This window comes from Petromyzon marinus, chromosome 3 (genome assembly GCF_048934315.1).
Source record: "Petromyzon marinus isolate PM22_M1 ecotype Great Lakes invasive population chromosome 3, UKy_Petmar_22M1.pri1.0, whole genome shotgun sequence".
Lineage (NCBI taxonomy): Eukaryota > Metazoa > Chordata > Hyperoartia > Petromyzontiformes > Petromyzontidae > Petromyzon > Petromyzon marinus.
Window position 1 is genome coordinate 5341932 of NC_133669.1, and position 21957 is coordinate 5363888.

The 21957-nt window shown below is 45.0% G+C and overlaps 1 protein-coding gene across 3 annotated transcripts in view; it reads right to left on the reverse strand.

The window, feature by feature from the left end:
* Positions 1–820: 820 nt before the first annotated feature.
* Positions 821–21957, reverse strand: part of TMEM263 (transmembrane protein 263) — a 30463-nt gene continuing 9326 nt past the window's right edge. For all 3 annotated transcript variants that reach the window (XM_032971632.2, XM_032971639.2, XM_032971649.2), the window contains exons 2-3: positions 13885–13960; positions 821–9217 (exon numbers count right to left, since the gene is read on the reverse strand). In XM_032971632.2, the coding sequence (XP_032827523.1) occupies positions 8925–9217; positions 13885–13960 (369 nt within the window). In that variant the 3' untranslated portion in view covers positions 821–8924. The remainder of the gene's footprint in view (positions 9218–13884; positions 13961–21957) is intronic.

Genomic DNA, 21957 nt, shown 5'->3' on the forward strand with positions numbered 1-21957 from the left:
GAGTTGACCTCCAACCACAATTTTAATTCAACCTGCAGATGATATATTGATAAGGATGCCACAGCAACATGATCACACATTATCGGTCCACTGCTGGATTACGTCCTACCCAAGCCATCTATTATATGGTCAAGCAACGCAACATTCCATCTAGCATCTGTACGGTATGCAACTTGATTTCGTTGCACCGTCTCTGTAGTTCGTCTTCTCATTTGTTCCTTCTGAAAATGGCAGCAACACCCCACCGGCTGAAAGCAGTAAACCCCCGAACAAGCCACGCCCAAAACCCACCAAACAGCTCCCGTCTAGCGGCACACGCTGGAACTGGGGTAAGACTTTATTTTGTTGTTAAACTGTTATCCATTTCGTCGAGTAATCACACCGTTAATCGACAATTTAAATAACTGGATATTCCGGCTCCACATGGAAGTAATGTTTACAACACGTGTGGTTTTCAATGCATGGAACATATTGACCAGATTTGTGCCCGTCCAATGACATCATCCCCCAAAGTCTGCCAGTTAGGAGCAATGTTGCTACGTTTCAACAATAATTTGTAAATTATGTCTCATTTGTAACATGAAACTAGCACATATGGCCTACAATATTAAACATCTGAATTCTAACAATGTTGAAGATGGTGCCACCCCCCATAGCTTTTCCTGACATAGCAGCCTCTCCGCCTAGGACATATTTAACAACCGGAGAACAAGAATAACGCATGCATGTTCCCTTGATTGAACAGAAATATGGTTTGTGGAGGCTGGGACACATTGGACAATACACACACCAGAAATAAACATCACCAGGTACACATCACCTTGGTATCAGCTTTTTATTAAGTTTTCAAAGATATCAGTAGAAAATACATAATACTATCATATCAATTTGCCAAAAAAATAGGTTGTGCAGTATATGGTTAGAGTTTTGTGTCGTCGGGTTTTAACAACTTTCTTTGTAAAACTGAAAGGAAAATTGTTTTTGCCACCGTGGATTCACTTTGCTATTGGCGTTTGACCAGAATTCGGACAGGTCGCGTTTTAAGACGATGACATTACACATTTTATATTTCCTACAGGACTCCACTTTTTAAGGGTGGTTTGATAAAAAAAAAACCCACATCAACCCACAACGTTACAACAGTTTGTGATTTGTATGTTTTTATTCCCCACTATTTTCTGTCATCGCACAGTGCCATGCTTCCCAGCGATGTCTCGTCATCACAACAAAAACAACACACGACTAACCTTCGTTTCTTTTAGAAGTACGGTCTGAAACATTGCAGTTTATCTTTTGTGATTTATTTCCTCAGCCCTTTGTAAACCTCCCTCAAATAGCCCAATTTACCCCCAGCTGTTACACCTTTCTCATCACTTTCTTTTTATGTCGCCACTAATATCCCAGTTGAGGGTAGAGTGGTAACGCAATGGTAACCACGCTGCTGTAAAAATCCAGAAAATTGTATTCCTGAAAATGAGCGGTGGGCACACTGATTCTGAACCCAATTATCTTTTGTTCTTTTGCCGGTTATTGGAGATCAGTGGCGAGTGAAAATTCGAACGGGTCCTTAGCGCCCCCTATCGTCAAACTCCCGTCACCGCCGTGGCATGCCGAGGCCTTTTTTTCTGCACAGAATTAACAAAGGGTTGCCAATTATTGTCAACATCGCGATTGTGTTAACGGAGTCACGTCACAATACAACTATCCTGGGAACGTTGTACAGATTCTCACACCCAAGGTGTCACAAAAGCGCACAAGAGACACCACAGAGGCACCTTGGCATCGTTTCTTCGCGAGGGCCATTTGTTGCCACAACCACAAGACGGCGCTTCGTCGTGCCCTGTGAAGCGTGGAACGCCCCGAATCCATCATCTTTATTACACACATTTACAATCGTCTACCTCAGAGCTGCGCTGGGCCACGTCTAATGCGAAACTTGTCACATCTATAATAACACCCGGGTGGCACTGTGGTGGGCGCGCTTGACTCACAATTGGTGCAGGGGTGGGTGGGTGGGTGGGGGTGTTACTAGTTGAGAGTTCAAATCGGATTTCAAGTTTGCCTTTCATCCCTCTATAAGAAGAGTACTGCATTGTGGGAAGTCACTCTTTTTGGAGTAACTCAGTCCTGCCATCAGAATACGGAATTTCCACCACTGGCTCCATCACTTGCTCGAGCAGGGAAAAGCTCCAGCGGATTAGTGAGTACACACCTGCACAGTATGGTGTGAGAACCAGGTTTAACGTGTCACAATAACCTTACAATCCAAAGATCTCAGCAGTGCCACCTCAATGCTCTGGCCTGGGCATGACATTGATCTGCACAACTGACGCGAGTCACCAGTCCACCTGGGTTTTAAAAAAAAATATCAATTGATAAAAACCGAAAACACATCAACTCTTAGGGCATGACAACTTTGAAGCATGGTGGTGTAAACGGAAGTGGCGAGAAGGGTGAATCTTCTCAGCGAACTTGTGAAGTACTGGCCAGTTTAAATTGTCGAGGCTTGGGGGCTGTGTACACGAGTCACGTGGAGCTCTCAAGCCGTTTGGCTCTTTCCCTCTCCGCCAAAAGGGGTGTCGAGATCTCCAACCCCATTTGACTTGGTTGACATTCACATTGCAGCAGTCGTAGTGGTACCGTCCAATCCCAGTTCACTCAAAACCACAATGGGAAATCCAACCTCGCATAGAATCGAGTAATTCTGCGGCCAATTGCGTAAAACCGCTCGAGTGATTTGCTTCACCTCAACTCGTGTCGAATCTGCTTTAAAATATAAACGTGTTTTCAGCAACCAGCCACTGATCTGACGTGAACTCAAATATAAACTTGAGATATAACCTAAACCATACCACCAACTCTATCCATAATGATAAAGCTAACTTCAATTGTACACATGCCTATAGCCATAGCCAACAATAACGCCTCTAACCTACCCTGCTACACACAAACCTTTGTTTATAAACCTAACCCTTACAGTAAAGCTAACTCCACTAAATCAAATCATAACGCTTACGACAGAGCCAACCAGAACCCCCTAAAAGTTCAACTCATGACCTGTATGATCAGGTTTGGAAAGCCGACATCAGAGATACCACCTGTCTGGTTGTCCTAGGTGTTGTGTGGTGGTGGTGGCGGTGGCGAGGGTGAGGGCATGAGAGCGGTGAAGTATGGGGACTCAGTTGCTGCGGAAAACCGCAACGAGCGACCCCATTCGCCCATGCAAACGTCCCCAGGTTCCTAAAGCACACGGGGCACCAAGTGAGGGTACGACGCAACCTCACAGCTTACTAACAACTACACCTAACCAGCGGACAAGGCGCATCGCAACGACCTTACCGACGCAAGCTACGTAAACATTAACGATGAAAACAGAAAGAACACTGAACTCCTAATCTACGGCATTGGTGCGAGCGGCGCATGAAAAGCGGTCGCAAGCTTTTGTTCTGCGCCACCTCGAACTTAACCGAACAAAAGCATTGATTCGGCGGTGGAAAGCAGTCACATCTTGGGGCGTACTCGACTAGCGTGCATCACCAAAGGGGGGATGTTGTTGTTGTGAGGTGGCTAGATTTATCGTCTATATTTGTCTGGCCACCGGTTGTGTGTAAAGTTTGGGCTATGGCACTGGCCACACAATGGCCAACACCTGCACATGAGTTATCGGTGAACATGCAAATCACGAGGTCACATATCCTCACACACAACGGCCATCTGCACATCCTTATATGTGATGAGACGCATGATATATATTAAGCATTTGTATGCTACGGCGATGCTGCCATGGATAAATCTTAGTGCAGCAGCTGAAGCAATGGGCACGTTTCTTAAATGAACCCATCTCCGTCAACCCAGTCAATCGGCAGGTCACGCGTGATGTGGGTACTCGCACATATTCCAAGACGTCTGGCCAACGTGGAAGAGAAGGCCAACTATCCACTAGAGGGGTTCTCTAAAGCTCCACGTTGTGGGGGCCATGCTTCTTCGAAGCAGCGGCGTGTGCATGAAATTGCAGGGCTGCATCTTTACTTTTTGCCTTTCTGTTTGGATGATGATCTTCCTTGCCTTGCAGCAGCTTTGCATCTCAAGAAGAATCAAACAATATTCCTACGTGAATACTAAAAAAAAGAGCAGTTATGACGACAACTTAATCTTAACATTATTTTGAAAACTACTTTTGAACTATCTTTTTTGAAAATGTAATCATTTAGTAATAACTTGCTTGAGATGGACTTTTTTTTCTTCCCTTGCGGCTGATGGCCACACCAAGAGTTAATTATCAGCCAGTACATTAAGTCCAAACTTGGGTGTGCAATCCATTAGCCCACACAGACATAACTGGTTGAACAGGAATATCGAGTGCGGTGATCACAGCCCAGTTTATAGTTTATGCACAATATGCACCATCACAAGAACTATGCATTACATTCAGAGCAGCTTGGCTCCGAGGGCTAATTCAGAATAGGCAAACCGCCCACCCATCTGCGCTGGTAATTAAAGCACAGGTAAGCGATGGTAGGAAAAGAGGCCCTCTAAATATTTCAAGCAAAACCCCAACAAAAAATTGATCTGTTCTCTACGTAGAGGGATTCAGAATGGGGGGGGGGGGGGGGGGGGAAATGCTGCATGTTGCATGTAAATGCCAAAGGCACAATCGGGATATAACGATTGAAAGTTCCCAAAAATATATACCTTTCATGTAATGCTCTTCGAACGGCCTGCAGAAAGCCAGCGAAGCAAGTCTGACATAGGCCTGCACTAGAATCAGCCAACGCCAGAGCCCGTTTCGTACAAACGGATTGCGGTCAACTCGACAAGATTTATTAACTTGTAGGAAAACAAAAATATTTGTTCTGAAGAGTTTCAGGCTCAGAAATTTTAAGCTAAAAGCTACAAAAATGTATCGGTCTGTGTACCCAATCGGCTGCCTGTGGGTTTAACTTCCAGACCAGACGTGTCACTCGATTAATTTCTAGCTTGAGATTGTTGCATGCTTAAATGTCTCAAGATATAGGCCAGCATGCCACGTCATATTTCCCAACTGCAAATATTTCAAGAGTTATGACTTAACGACAGTATTCAACCGATGTGGGTCTGCATAACGTCATTTTGTTGTATTTTTTGGTGGCAGAATGATCATCTAGAAGAGGTAAAATGCTGGAGTGTAGATTACTTGCAAACATCAACTCCCTTTAATGACATGTTCATTCAATGTTTCAATATTGTTTACAATGCAGGTTATTACGAAAAGTTAATAATAATAATACATTTCCCTAACTGTGAAACAGACAGGGATTTAATTCTGCCAAGTCCCATCTACAAACTTTTCACATGCCAAAGGTTAAATCATTGATGTGTAAACTCTAGATTCAAAAGGCAAAGCTTCGTTAGAGCAGGTTGCACAGTAAACTGTTTTGAAACCCCCATGTCACCAAAAAGGCCAGGCAAGCTAGAACAATTTGGAGGCAAACCATTCGAGGCTCTTTGCGATGCACAAATTGGGTGGCGCAGTGGTTAGCAACCTACGCTATATGAATCCATTGACCATAAAGCTCATTCCCGGGCACGGCGAACTTCAGTGGCAGGTGATATCAGTACCGGTCATGTGCTCTTCTCCTTTACCGATCTGCATTGACTAGCGTAAAGTTTGGTAAAAAAAACAATTACCCACAGTGTTGTGGGGAGTTTAATTAAATGTTATCAGCTGGGTGGCACCACATTTGGCATACGTCCCAATTAACCAGTTCGCACGGAGCTTGCACAAAGAGGACGGTTCAATTGCAGTCACTCGTTTGTTTATTGGCGGCAGAATTTTCCCCAATCCACGTGGCACTGTGTCCCGATGCCCAAACTGGCAGTCAGAAGCCAATTCTCATTGGTTCAAATGCTGGTTGGGGGTTAATTTGACCCATAATCCCAATGGGGGTTGATACTACAATGAGGGAAAGTCAACCGTTGTCATCCTACGAACAGGCTGGCCCGTTGGCTGAGCAATGTGGAATTTCTACGACAGCCTTCGGATCAGCACCGGTGCACACGAGGCGGGGACACCGCGAATGCATTTGTTACCTCAAGCATGCCACCTCCTGCAAAGAAAATGCTGTAAATTGTGATCATTTGCACAAGGATGGTGCGAGAGTCGCAAGTTTTCACATTTGGGAATTATCCCCCCTCCCCCCCAACTTAAATGTAACAAAAATGAATTAGTCTTTATGCAATTATGGTTACACACAAAACCTGCCACGGTAGTGAATTCCAACAGGTCCCTACCTGGTTAAAACACAGGCCATAGTAATTGAAATGAAACAACCAATTTAAATAATGTTTAAAATAAATAAAGGCATAATCGTTAACCAAGATTTAAAACCCTCGGGGGAAATGCAAACCATACGGAACTTCGATCGGATTGTCACCACGTGACCTCTGCATTTCAGTTTGTGAGCCACTCCGAAATGGAAAGCGCTGTTCACGTGACGACAGACTACGTGTCGAGAGCAGCGAGTGTACAACTAGTATGAAGCCCAATACAAACTTAGAGTGCAGCTAGAGTAATAGCACAGGGGATGCAAGGCTCGGCGATGTCACGGCTGCAAAATAAAAGAAGCTGTGCAGTTTGGTGCAATGCAGCCTTTAGTCGAAGACTAAACTATGCCCCGTTCACCTTGCCCAAAGCAATCAGGGGGGACAAAAGAAAACTCAATGCTTTTAAACGTCTTAAAACTACAACTTGAAACCGTCGCGCCAATCCAACTCAAAGTGACTGCGATGCCGGATTGTTGAGCACGAACAACAAGAGGTCACTTATTCAGGATCATTTACAGGAAACTGGATCTGATGACACTTTTGTAGTGCCGAGAAGTCATTGTGTTTAAATAAATATTACTTTAATGCCAGTTGTTTCAGGATTTGCTCAGTAATCCTTGCTCAGATAAATGTGTTGCTGGATGAAATATATTTCTTTGTAGCGATCCCAATGCACTGTTAAGCAGACATGCGTAAAGAAAGCACAAGACAAACGCTTCAAACACTGTGATGGATCCATAACCTCACTCCTCTATGGTCTCCAGGAATATCTCATTAACACATCAAACATATCATGTGGACATCAATAGGTGCCATGGAGCCTCAAACCCTTCTATAGCATGTGCCCACAGCTTGGCCCAAACCCCTGTCTTTCAGAACGGAGTTTCAGGACACATTAGAGCTGTGTTTCTGTATCGTAAATATGCGTGAATTGTGTGTTAGCTGCGTGGCAAACTCAAGATAATAAATGTCACAGCAATAAGCCAAACTGCTAAATTGATGAGCTCTGATCTGGGCCACCTGTGATTAAACCTCATTATCAAGTGCAGTGAATTTATCATCTCAGCCCAATCACAAAATGTCCGATTGTGACATGCAAAGAGCTGCTTCTTTTACTTTTACTAAACACAAATCAGTGCAGCAGTTTAGTGTTGCGTTAGAGAGATCATCCATAAGGTGACGCTAGGAGCAGTTCTGAGATGTCATCGCCCACATATTTCAACACCAACGTGAGGTCCCCCTGGCTAGTAAATAAATCCCAATATTATTTTAAATATGCACATATTGTTAATGTTAGTGGTTTTTAGTAACACCTGACGGATACAAGGAAAATGGCTCAGTTTTTCTGTTTGAAACTATGTTGCAAGAGACCAGGTTTAAAGCCACTGTGTGGATACCTGAGGCTCCAATAAAAGCCAATCAGAACAAAAATGCATTCCAAAGTTCCTCCAAGCTACCGGAGGAGTTTAACGGCAGCTTTCTGCATTTGAAGCATTCGTCTGAAACTTGCTCTTTACACCCTAGCTTTGAAAGTGAAATAACAACAGAGGTTTCTACCAAAAAAATGAGTGCAACGTTACAACATCCACATCCCATTTCTGCCGTTTTTTTTCATAAACCAGACAAGACATGATTACATTCTAAAACATTGCTGGCTAAAGCACGATTGTCTCCAGGTGAAGTCATGAAAAAAAAATAAGCTCTGAAAATGTTTTTTATCCAATGGGCTAATTAAAATTCGAAATCACGGATCGAGAAGTGGCTTTATTTTCACAGGAGAGTAGATGGGAGTTATTGGGAGGAATTTTTCACGTGCCCCTTTCCTCGAGCCCCCAAAAACCAAGTGTGAATATCTTTAACAAGTCACCCCCCCCCCCTTGCCTCACCCCTGCTGAAAACAGCACCCGATCACTTAAAATGTTTCTGAACATTTTGAAATAGGGCATTGCGATGAGTTTGTCCATCAGCAGATCGCATGTGGCGAGGTAAATTGTGGGTTCGCCTACCTCTTGCTAGATGTCTGGCCAATGTGTATGCGTAGGCCAAAGCACGCTCTGGAAGGGCTCCCTATAATAGAGGCCCATCTACCAGCAGTTGTGTGAGCAAGCAATAACAGTGCTGCACCTCTACCCTTTATTCATTAGGGCTGCGGTGACGCACATCGTCGGCTGTCCAAAAGCAACAACAGTAAACCGAACACACGAACGTGGCAAAAATGCGCATAAGACGCCGACAACGCAATCAAAAAATAGCGATAGAAACAAAAACAAAAAAAACACTTGTATTTGCAGCGGGGCGGGATAGATGGTGAGCGATAAGGGACAAGAGGCACGCACGCGAGTCACACAACGAGAGCGCAGAGAGACAGGGAGGCCGAAGGTGTGAATCGCATGTCGATCCAGACCCCTCGTCTCCGCCCTGTAATCCGGCGGTCTAACCATGCGCGCGAGTCTCAGGTCGGACTTGGCTCTTCGATGTTTTTTCGGGTTGCACTGCGTGTTGCTCGACATGACGTCCAACGTGTTTGTCACTCCACGCGACGAACAACACGTGGTTCAACCAGAAAACACATCGGGGAGAGCTATACAGCGCAACTGTGAAAACCTACGCGGCAGTGTTATTCAGTCGGACTTGTCTTTCTTCTTTGGCACAAAGGGGACTTTGCTGCTTACGGCCGATCCCATGGCTGAGACCCCGCCGGCAACGGCCGACACGCTGCCCTTCACCAGCCCGACCCCCGCCGCTGGCACCGTGGTCACCACCGTCTTGGTCACCTCGTAGCCCTTGCCGCCCAGCCAGGCCACGCCGCCTAGCGTGGCGCCCACCGCCCCTTTGGTGGCGCTGAATATGCCGCCCGAGACCCGCCAGAGCATGCCCGGCGCGGGAGCCGGCTTGCCATGGTCTCGCTCATCATCTGGGGGGGGGGGGGCGGAAGGAGACAAAGGTGGGTTGGGATTCAAGCGACACAGAGTATTTGCCATCAGTTGGTTGCACTCAATTGGAACAGAGTTGCGCTAAGGAGTTGGGGAACCTAAAACAAATGACTGAATTTGACCTGAGCGAGGAATGGTATTTGACCTCACATCTCTCTTAAACGATAACCCCATGTCACAGGATCAGTTCGTTTCTAAGAGTGGTCCAGGTGAAAGTATGTTGCGCATGCTTATGACAGCGAGCAAAGTAGGCCAGGGCACCTACCTAAAAAAAAAGCCACATGGTACGGACGAGTCCAGTTATTGCTCCTGACCAGCTCCGAACAAACTCGGCACCGAGTCTAAAGGCTCAAATCAATGAAGGGTTTGGGGGCTCAGAATGTTTTTTTGCACCACCAAATTAGAAAGCGAGATGCCTGTTCCCACTCAGGCCACCGGGGGAATCGCAGCAACAACAAAATTGCAAACTTTGTTGTTAAAGGCAACGTCCCTGCAGGGCTGTGATAAATATATCGGGACCCAGGAGGCACACGTGTTTAGTGCCTGTACCACCACCCTTTTACACTCCCTGTACAAGACGGACATGTCTGCATGTGTGTATTGGTCTCTTTGAGAATACAGCGAGGGAAAAAAGTATTTGATCCCCTGCTGATTTTGTACGTTTGCCCACTGACATAGAAATGATCAGTCTATAATTTTAATGGTAGGTTTATTTGAACAGTGAGAGACAGAATAACAACAAAAAAATCCAGAAAAACGCATGTCAAAAATGTTATAAATTGATTTGCATTTTAATGAGGGAAATAAGTATGACCCCTCTGCAAAACATGACTTAGTACTTGGTGGCAAAACCCTTGTTGGCAATCACAGAGTTCAAACGCGTTTCTTGTAGTTGGCCACCAGGTTTGCACACATCTCAGGAGGGATTCTGTCCCACTCCTCTTTGCAGATCTTCTCCAAGTCATTAAGGTTTCGAGGCTGACGCTTGGCAACTCGAACCTTCAGCTCCCTCCACAGATTTTCTATGGGATTAAGGTCTGGAGACTGGCTAGGCCACTCCACGACCTTAATGTGCTTCTTCTTGAGCCACTCCTTTGTTGCTTTGGCCATGTGTTTTGGGTCATTGTCATGCTGGAATACCCATCCACGACCCATTTTCAATGCCCTGGCTGAGAAAAGGAGGTTCTCACCCAAGATTTGACGGTACATGGCCCCGTCCATCGTCCCTTTGATGTGGTGAAGTTGTCCTGTCCCCTTAGCAGAAAAACACCCCCAAAGCATAATGTTTCCACCTCCATGTTTGACGGTGGGGATGGTGTTCTTGGGGTCATAGGCAGCATTCCTCCTCCTCCAAACACGGCGAGTAGAGTTGATGCCAAAGAGCTCCATTTTGGTCTCATCTGACCACAACACTTTCACCCAGTTGTCCTCCGAATCATTCAGATGTTCATTGGCAAACTTCAGACGGGCATGTATATGTGCTTTCTTGAGCAAGGGGACCTTGCGGGCGCTGCAGGATTTCAGTCCTTCACGGCATAGTGTGTTACCAATTGTTTTCTTGGTGACTATGGTCCCAGCTGCCTTGAGATCATTGACAAGATCCTCCCGTGTAGTTCTGGGCTGATTCCTCACCGTTCTCATGATCATTGCAACTCCACGAGGTGAGATCTTGCATGGAGCCCCAGGCCGAGGGAGATTGACAGTTCTTTTGTGTTTCTTCCATTTGCGAATAATCGCACCAACTGTTGTCACCTTCTCACCAAGCTGCTTGGCAATGGTCTTGTAGCCCATTCCAGCCTTGTGTAGGTCTACAATCTTGTGCCTGACATCCTTGGAGAGCTCTTTGGTCTTGGCCATGGTGGAGAGTTTGGAATCTGATTGATTGATTGCTTCTATGGACAGATGTCTTTTATACAGGTAACAAGCTGAGATTAGAAGCACTTCCTTTCAGAGTGTGCTACTAATCTCAGCTCGTTATCTGTATAAAAGACACCTGGGAGCCAGAAATCTTTCTGATTGAGAGGGGGTCAAATACTTATTTCCCTCATTAAAATGCAAATCAATTGATAAAATTTTTGACATGCGTTTTCTGGATTTTGTTGTTATTCTGTCTCTCACTGTTCAAATAAACCTACCATTAAAATTATAGACTGATCATTCTTTGTCAGTAGGCAAACGTACAAAATCAGTAGGGGATCAAATACTTTTTGCCCTCACTGTATATGCGGTTGTTCAAGACTGTGGGTCTCATTTATGCTTTGAACGAAAGACATTCTGCAAATAGTCGATGGAAACTAGGCCAAATGACTACGATTTTTTTTACCAAATATACGTTGCATTTTTGTCAAAATGTACAGCACCACCGTATTTCTACCAAATATTAAAGGATGCTACTTTTTCATCAACAGATTTTTCGGGTCTATCAGATGTGCAGGATTAATTAAAGCAGTGAATGACTGCAAGTTATTATCGTATAATACTTTGCATGTACTTGCAGTACTTGCTCAGTATTCGCCATGTGCAAAATATTTGTAGTATTCTGTGTGTGGTGTGTGTGCGATGCTGTTGTTATGCACGTGTGTGTTGTTGATACTTGTGTGCAGGCTACGCTGGTACATATGAAAACTTTGTTGGCACTTGTTTGCGCTTATTGTTAATGCCCGTGTGTATTAATCCTGTGATCATGCCATTGTAAGCTGCGCTTGTGTATGTTCGTGTGGTATCGGTTTGCATGCATGCTGTGTCAATGTGAGTATAAGCTGCATCTGTGTGTTCGTTAGTGTGCGTGGTGTATTCTTGTGCAAGCATGCTGTTGGTGGCATTTCAAGCTGCATTTGTGTGTGTGTGCGTGTTGTATTATTGTGCATGCGTCCTGTAACGGTGTGTTTCTTGTGTGTGTAAAATTGATTGCTTGCATACCATTTTCACATGTGTAACTGTGCCCTGTGTTACTTGTGAGCATGCAAGCACGTTGTTTACCCATCATTTATGCATTCCTGAACACATACGCGTGTGGTTCTTAACGCACACACATAGCAATGAGGGTCAAATGGCTCCACCCAACATCTGCTAAAAATAACCAAGGGTGGTTTTGTCTTGCCAAACTGGGAATATTTGCTGGAAAACGAATCGCCTCAGGTTGGAGGATCACTTTCCTCGTCACTGCAGGAAAGTATTTTTCCAGGCCATGAGTAACTGGGCTGGAGTGTCTCCTTGACTTTATTGAGCCTATGACCTCATCGGCTCAATACAAATGTCACGGAGACCGTCAGTAACATAGGCCAGGGGACAGTACCATCTCCGACAACTCATTTGGTGACGCAAAAATATTCCAAGCAAAACTCTCCACGTTAAAATTGAGACAGACTTAGGGAGGGCTTCACCGCAATCCTCGTGCAGAGTTTTTTTTATTGACAGTTGGCCAGGAGCTAGAACTGGACTAGGCCACACCTGTGGTTTTGTAGCCAGAAGTGTTGATATGTTGTCTTCACTTGAATTTGGACAATTGATGGATTAAGTCGATTAATCGCAACAACGATTGTAATCGACTACATTTTTTTAGGTAAATTACTTGGGTCCCTTAATAAAAATGTCAGACGCCCTGACACCCTGCCTCCCGAAGGCAAAAAACCTCTGACAATTCACGCCAAGCGAGACAGCTGGTGATACGTCCCCAAGCCACGCCATTCACCTCCCGTCCAGCGGCGCACGTGAGAACAGAGGTTAAACTATTTTCGTGCTATCCGATTATGGCGGATAAATATAATTTAACTGATAATCGGTCATGGTAATCAGCGATTTGAATAATCAGACAGCCCGGCCTGAGTCATAACCATGCTTGACAATGAGCCCTGCCGATTCCTCCGAGCAAGAGAGATGGGCGCTGCGTATTCGGGCCAGAGACTTCACGATACCACTCTTGCCTGCAATCATTTGTATTGATAACGCAGAGCCAAATGCACGAGAGTAGTTTTGTGTCAATTCAAGTAAGAGATAAGGGCCATTGTTTATCAGAAGGAGAGTTCAAGTAATTTTAAAAGCACAGTTGTTAAATTATTGAATGCTTTACGACCTACATTCCTCCTCCGATATCTTTCCCACCCTAACGTTGTCTAGGTGTATAATACGCCTGGCAAAGGTGCACATTCTGCCAGTTGGTTAATGGGCCGTAAGCACGGGGTGGGGGTGGGTAAATTAAGGAAAAAAAGTATAGCCATGCCATCCCCTCGATACCTCTTTGCCACTACATAACCAAGCCGTGCCAAGCCAGCCCTGCATGGCTAAGCAGATACCAGGTTGTTTTTTCAATGCAGAATCCGAGCAGTGCACCTGACATTACAGGCAATTAACCAGTCGAGTCGCGTGTAGATGACACGGAGGACGCGATTAGCCCCATCCCTGGCTCCTGCTTGTCCTCAAGCCAGATTCAGACAGACGTCTTTATGAGACCAGCGTATCAGGTTTTGGATCCGGGTCGACAGGGGAAATAGACAGTGAAGGACCACGTGAGGGCCCGCCCGCGTGCTAGCTTCTGATGTGCCAGTGAGAAAAGGAGTACGAGATCTGACGTGGTGTTAGGCCATATCGGGGGGCCACGAGTTTCGCGGTATGGAGACGCTGGAGGGTTGTGTGTGTGGGCACGGTTTACCTGTGGGCGGTTCAGTCTGCAAGTGAGGAGGTGTGCCCATCATATCCGCATTCATGCTCTCCGTTCCGTTTGGGCCCTGACGTCCACACGCGGACAAATGCGCACATGCACGCACGCGCACAGAAAAAAAAGACATGCCGTTAGTCTCGTAGCGTGTTGAGATGTGCCATTCGTGAGCGCCTATTCAGGCCGATTCAGTAAGACTCCTTTAATTCATGATGCTAACATCCACTCCGATAATTCACAGTCCTAGGCTGATCCGAATATATTCCTATTGTCGCGCAGGTCTATTTTTGTATTATCGATTCTTCTGCGAATTAGGGGGGGGGGGAATCTATAATTACAGATGTCACAGATAATAAGGCCTGCCAATGGCAGTCTCGACATCATTCACGGATAGTAGGCGTCCCACCGTACCTGGCAAGCGCAAACAGGCTGTCCAGCACCACCCACCACACCTGCTGACGCCGACATACCTCACCAAGTACTCATTGAAGGACTACACTGCGCGCAGGACTCTGTGTGTGCCAAGGTGCGAGTCATAGCGAATCACGAATCTGCGAGAAGGAGAATAAACTTCGTCGAGGTCAATTATATTGTCATTGTTTTCTTGCTGAATATTATAATCCTGCTATCAGCGGCACGATCCGAGATGAGACGTAAGGCTCTATTCGGAACTAGTGCAGCTTGTACTGCATCACAGTGTGTAAAAAAACAACCTCGAAGCTAACATCACAGGACCTTTGAAGAAAAATTTGAGCGTTTTTTGTTACATATATGTGCCCTGCAAAGAGCGTGTTCCTTCACATTTCAATTCAATGTTATTCTCACCTGGAATTTGCCAAATCAAGTGAAAACCATATCGAATACATTTGCAATTGTTTTGATTGGTGACCAGGCTGACACCATAAACTTGCCACACTTGACAAGCCGGTTTTAACCAAGGATAATTGCCTGGATCCAAGCGAATGATTGTCAGCAGTGCCAGCTCAGTGCTCTGACATGTTATTAGCCCCGCGAGCCACCTCCAGCCACCCATATGTAGAGTGCATATACACGTTCATGCGTTTTTCCTTTTTAATTACGCGTACTGCATCAGGCACTCGAAGCCCACATGTACGTGCGGTGAGCGGTGTTTTGGCAGAGTGAGTGGGGGGGTTGAGTAGGGGTTGGGGGACCTTTTTGTACGTCTATTTTTTTAATAGATTGAAACCAGTTCATTCGGTTGTGGGGGTGGGGGGGGGCAATACACATTTATATTCCTTTGCAAAACCAAACAGAGGGCAATCACATACCCAGCAGCAATACTGCGAGACCGCTTTCATCTCTGCTCCTCTTATCCATGACTCGAGTTATTCATGGGGTCAGTCAGGTCAAATCAATGAACCGGCCGTTTAGACGGCTCAGTGCCATTTAAGTTTGTAAGTGTAGGTTGATTTTATTCGTTACACGGATGGTCCGGTTTAGCCAGTAGGCTGGCACTTTTACAAGGGAGATCGTCGGCCGTGTGTGAGCACAGCAACAGCAAAAGAAAGACAACACAACTTCAATATTGCAGAGAACGAGGACAGGGGTCCTTCAGGAATATGGCACAACCAACCGGAAGGAGTTCAGTGATAGTTCCACTCTGTAATCGTAAATCTTTGCGTAATTAAAAGTTCACGTGAGGGTATAAAGGTTCACGTTTTTAATGTGAAATGCCAGATATGTCTCGTGTCGCAATTGCACACACTGCACTTTTCACAAACTTTTGCGTTCGGACAGTGTTCGGGCAAACTGGACAGCAAGTTGTGTAATGGGTGTTGCAAAATGCACTGCTTGGCAATGCCCACAAAGGCCAAGTGGGTTGCATGTATTTTCCAAGTTTATGGTTTTACATATCGTAACCCACTGTGCGCAACACAAGTCGAGTTACAAAGTCATCCCCTTATGCACTCTGTTGTGGATACGGTTGGTAAAGGTGCAGCCCTGCGAACCTCGAGTGACGCCACTGCCGGCGTACGGGCCTTTGCTATGGGTCAGCTCTTCTGTGGAGGTTATTTGGCCTACTCCTCCACACTGCCCAAACATTTTGGAAGAGGTGAATAGAGTCGGCGGTGGGGGGGGGCAGGGGAGGGGGGGTTAAGAATCTTGCCCACCGGGAGATGCAACCCGGCCATCTGTGGCTTGCAAGTCCAGTGTGATAACAATCGCACCACGGCAGCATCAGTAATAAGAGTAATAGTTCACGACGTAACATTACAAGCATTTACACGGACAAAACCATTGTGGTTCTCAATGCGATAACAGCAACCACTGTACATGGACACAGCCAGTGATTTATCTGACACCCCCTGCAAGTCCACTGACACACATAGCGGTCCTCACAGCGGAACACTAAACTTGAAGCAGAAATGCGCCTTCGCCACATTTTTCAAGATTCCCCTGCAGGGGCAAAACTGTATTGTGTGTTCCAGTCAATCAACCGTTGCCCTTTGTTTAACCAAGCGATTCTCACATTTAAGCATTGCGCTGCGACACCCTACCAGCAGGGAAGTGGCCCACTCTTGTCAATGACACCCCAGGGTCTTTAACAACCACTTTAACAGCTCAAGAAACCAATGGGGTGATGGTCAGTATGGGTTGGTGAAGTGGAGGTCCAGGACAAGCCCGGAGATCACTCGACAGTGACGTTAGCCGTAGCTCCGAATCGAACTCAGGGCACCGTGTTCATAAATCAGTTTACTAACCACCACAATTCCATAGTAATATAACACAATTTGTATTTATGAACCATCTAAATGCAACCGCATCTCAACGTGCTGTGCGAAAGAGTGTGACATGTTGGTCATTGGCGGATGGAAGGTGCCGTTAATTTATATAAAAAAAATTCTCAAGAAATGACGCAGTTATAATCGAGAAGAGAAAGACCCTGAGGCAGTACAGAGGCAGGGAGTTGAAAGCACGGATGGCCGGGGGTAGTGTATTTTCAACCAGACCTCAGGGTTAGCAGAGGAGAGAATATCCATTGAGTGAATGTTCACGAAGAGCTTCAATGTTCATTTACACCTAAAAACTATAAATAACTTTTATTTAAAGATGTGTACGTTACATTTTGTATAGTTGTCCAGCACAAGGTAAGACCAGCACACAGCGTATGAATGGGAAACTGATGGAATGTTGATCGGTAGTTGAAATTTTACTCAGCTCAGTGGCACTGGCAATCCTCTCCAACACAAACCACATCACTAGCTCCCCCGCAAACCATCCACGATTTCCCACTGCAGTCTATTCATGTTTATCATTTTGTTTTCTACACACAGCAGGGTTCTGCTTCCACTATGCAAATGATTCAATTTTTTGCATTACATCTGATACCAGCCCCTGCTGAATTATTAAAGTCAAGCCCAAATATCTTGGCACAACAATTTGTTTCAGAAAGTGATTAGTGTCATAGCCTTTCCTCGTATACATAAGGGGTTGAGAGCAAGAGCAAAACGCACAACAGACACAAAGCAGATCATGCACATTGTGTTTAGTGTTTACACATTCTGTGTTTAGTGTTTACACATTCTGTGATTCGTGTTTAGCATAAATAAAAAAATGGTTTAATATTGACTTTGCCATGTCCCCCCCCCACCCCGAGTTGTTTTATGCCCCCTCTTTAAGCAAGGTCATGCTGCAGAGTTGTCAAATGGCAAAGCTATGTCCCTGTAATTATCGTTCGTGGTGAATTAAATTCCAATTGCATTTTTTTGCAATTATGTTTGTATTTATGTGGCAATCGGTTTTTTGGCTGAGATGTTGTTTTTCATGCACATTCATAAGGAGTATCAGCCAGCTAACAGACAGCCCCCAGGGTTTGAACTCAAGGGTTGAGATGTGCGGGACACATACCCAGATCTCGGCAACGGCGTACTGACAGATTACTAGCCCTGGGCCTCAAACCCACAAACTCAATCGGTGCTGCTGGCTCAGAGACTAAAACAACAATTTATATAACGTCTAAACACAACAATACCTCAAGACACTTTATACAAGCGGATGACTACATAATGGTGGAAGTCGGGTCGGTTTTAGGGAGTAGGTCAAGATAGTCGAGGTGACAAGGTTGAAAGTGAATTTCTCATCCACAGTCCAGTTTATCTGCGATTCATCTGGAATTGACAGATAATGGGAGTGTAATTTCAGTTCTATAACTGAGCTTGCACCGCTGAGGTCCTGGGTTCGAATCCAAGCAAACGCTCGTGACTAAACCAGTTTCACAAGTGTAGTTTAGTGGTCTCAGCCCAGTGAAAAAATGAGTGCACAAAAAGCAACACTAAAAGTGTTGCACTTCGTTTGGTTAAATATTTTAGAATTTGCCTGCCAAATTAAGAACATTTTTCTCTGTAGCAGCACACAGGAACTATAACAGTAATAGAAGTAACAAAGTAACTGCAGTACCATATACCGTACTGCCAAGGACCAAGTCAACCGCAATGCATCCAATTTCATCAGATCTCAGCAGTTAAGCAGGGCTGAGCCTGTATACTTTTTAGATGGGCGACAACCATACATAACAGGCATTATAGGCAGTGGTGACTACATTTTTTATACCAGAGGGCAGCGAAGAAAAATACAGTGTTGTACTTAATGGAATTTCTAGGCTCCTGTGTGTCTGTGGTCCCTGCCTTCACCGACCCGCACTGAAAGCGTGAAGTATGGTCATATAACTCCAAGAACCCAAACGGTTTGGGGAGACCTTCATCCAGCAGCGGGTTCACAGAAGGCGTCGTACATGTAAACAAATACTACCTACAGCACCATGTTATGTTTGTATAAAAGTACCACGTAGGTTTCCGCATGTTCAACTCACTTTAAAGCAGCGATACATTTTGAGTGGTTACGACACATTTATAAGGGTGACGTGGCGAGAGAAAGCTGCGTAAAGCGAGTGAGGGCTTTGATTCCGTGTGCTCCGTTCTAAAAGTATAAAATTCAGATATGCACTGACAAAATCTCATTGACTGATATAATCAATGAAAGCGTGGCTGTAGTCAACAGCGAATAGAAGAGGGGGCCTTGCGGTTCAGTCAGCGCATCAATTATTTTATGAATTCAACACACACGTGTGCTTGTGGTTTGCATAAAGAAGCTAACGCAAATCTGGGCTTTGGAGTATAACTCGAGAGGTCTGGCCGCACTAGTCTTGGTATCGGATAGGCCGCTGCAGCTGTGGGACGTGGCTGATCGATGCCACCATTTCCACTCTAAATGCTATTCTCCACTCAAATAAGTCGACAATTTTCACGACGAAACAATAAAAATGTACGGCTGCCCGACAGTTATCGTAGCACGATTTCAAGGGCCTGGTACTGGATGGGGTTGTCTCGGCCATGTGATGTGGGCGATTGCAAAGACATAATTTCCACTGTAAACTCTATTCTCCAGGGCAAAGTGTCTACTCATTTATTTTTTCACGACTAATCAACAAACCCTTGTGGCTGCACCTAAAAACACCAGCCAATATAATAAATTACCCCCGTAATCCAGACTCAAATAACCTTTAAAGCCACGGTACCTTTTATTCGGAATTAATGGTTTTAAAAGCAAGCTGTGGGAGTTAATAAACTGAGTGTCTGGCCACATTCGCAAATTAATAAAACAAGCCTTCTTGTGCAGGGATGAAACCAGAAGGTTTGTGTTTTTTAGCTGTTGACGTTGCAGGATATTTAATCACGCTCCTATGGTTTTTAGAGATTCTAAACATTTTCTACTGCTATGCGATCCAATGCAGCTGGTCATTCATCTTACAGTGAATGAGGTTTACAGGAGAACGCCACCTCTTAACCATAGTAAAGTAGGGAGCGAACATTGCGGATATTATTATTGACAGGATTACTCGCGAATCTACTCCACTTATCTACAGGAAAGAATCCGCAGATAATCACATAATCGGATGGGTTTGCCGATGAACTTGTATCCAGAAAAACGTTGTGAATACTTGGAAGCCATTGCAAAGCAGGATGGGAAAATGCATAGATAAGTGTAAAAACAGAATAGAGTCATGGATAACAAGTTTCCCTTTACTCAATGAACGAAAAAAGTCAAGAATAAAGATGTTATTTCTCTTTCATGTCATACAGTATCATGTAAATAATGTATTTCATAAGGACACTTCAAACGCTGCAAGCCATTTGTGGGCCTCACTATGATTTATACGAGCATTAACATATTCAATGGATTATCCTTTGTTGGCCATCATTGTGAGTCCACCCAATGGCCTGACCTGAATCCCAGTTTCCTGGCTACAATGTGGGTCCCGTTTCCACCACACAACACAATAACGAACATGATATACCACATTACCCAACGCACAGCTTGACTTTAACAACACCACCACGCTCTTACACCAAAACTGAATGCAACATGGACTTTTATCTTTATCCACGATCGTATCAGGCAGGGCAAACGCTGGGTTTGTTTGAAACGCAGTTAAAGTGTAAGTCTTCACAACTCAAACCAACATTTAACCGAACGTGAAACTTGACCTCATCTTACAATACGCTTTGTGTCAATCCCAAGCTTAACCAGAAACATTCCCATCACATAAACCTCATTCTGATCACTGCTAATCCCAGAGCATGATGCTCACCATAACTCCTAATGCAAATCTATCTCAATAAACAGCATACAAAATCACAAAACTCCATAATCTGAAATCATGTTATATCCAGTGCTGAATGAAGGCATTATCCAACCATCACTCTATTCTTCTAGCTCCACCACATGATCTTCACTCCATCTCCACGATGATCAACCTCGGGGTAAACCAAATTAAAACCTTACCTCCTCCTGAACCGCAATACAAACTCCCATAAAAATGTTAACCAAACCCAACATTTACTAATTCTGAATTCCAGACTCAAGCAGGTAGCCCATCACCCAACCTAACCCTGTCCTAAACAAACCCTGACCATCAACTCACCTAAAGCCATAGTACTGACTGTATAGCTTGAACGCTAACCACAAACCCAACTGTCCTGTTAACTCAATCCGTTTCATAACCGCAGCTAAACTCTAGCTTAGCACTAACGCAGATGTTAACTCAGCTAAACTCAAGCTTAGCACTAACACAGATGTTAACTCAGCTAAACGCGAGCCTAGCACTAACGCAGATGCTAACTCAGCTAAACTCGAGCTTAGCACTAACGCAGATGCTAACTCAGCTAAACTCAAGCTTAGCACTAACGCAGATGCTAACTCAGCTAAACTGGAGCCTAGTACTAACGCAGATGTTAACTCAGCTAAACTCAAGCTTAGCACTAACGCAGATGTTAACTCAGCTAAACGCTAGCTTAGTACTAACGCAGATGTTAACTCGGCTAAACTCGAGCCTAGCACTCGCTCAGATGTTAACTCAGCTAAACTCGAGCCTAGCACTAACGCAGATGCTAACTCAGCTAAACTCGAGCCTAGCACTAACGCAGATGTCAACTCAGCTAAACTCGAGCCAAGCACTAACGCAGATGTTAACTCAGCTAAACTCCAGCCTAGCACTAACGCAGATGTTAACTCGGCTAAACTCGAGCCTAGCACCCGCTCAGATGTTAACTCAGTTAAACTGGAGCCTAGCACTAACGCAGATGTTAACTCAGTTAAACTGGAGCCTAGTACTAACGCAGATGCTAACTCAGCTAAACTCGAGCCTAGAACTAACGCAGATGTCAACTCAGCTAAACTCGAGCCTAGCACTAACGCAGATGCTAACTCAGCTAAACTCAAGCTTAGCACTAACGCAGATGCTAACTCAGCTAAACTGGAGCCGAGTACTAACGCAGATGCTAACTCAGCTAAACTCAAGCTTAGCACTAACGCAGATGCTAACTCAGCTAAACTGGAGCCGAGTACTAACGCAGATGCTAACTCAGCCAAACTCAAGCTTAGCACTAACGCAGATGTTAACTCAGCTAAACTCGATCCTAGCACTAACGCAGATGCTAACTCAGCTAAACTGGAGCCGAGTACTAACGCAGATGCTAACTCAGCTAAACTCGAGCCGAGTACTAACGCAGATGCTAACTCAGCTAAACTCGAGCCTTGCACTAACGC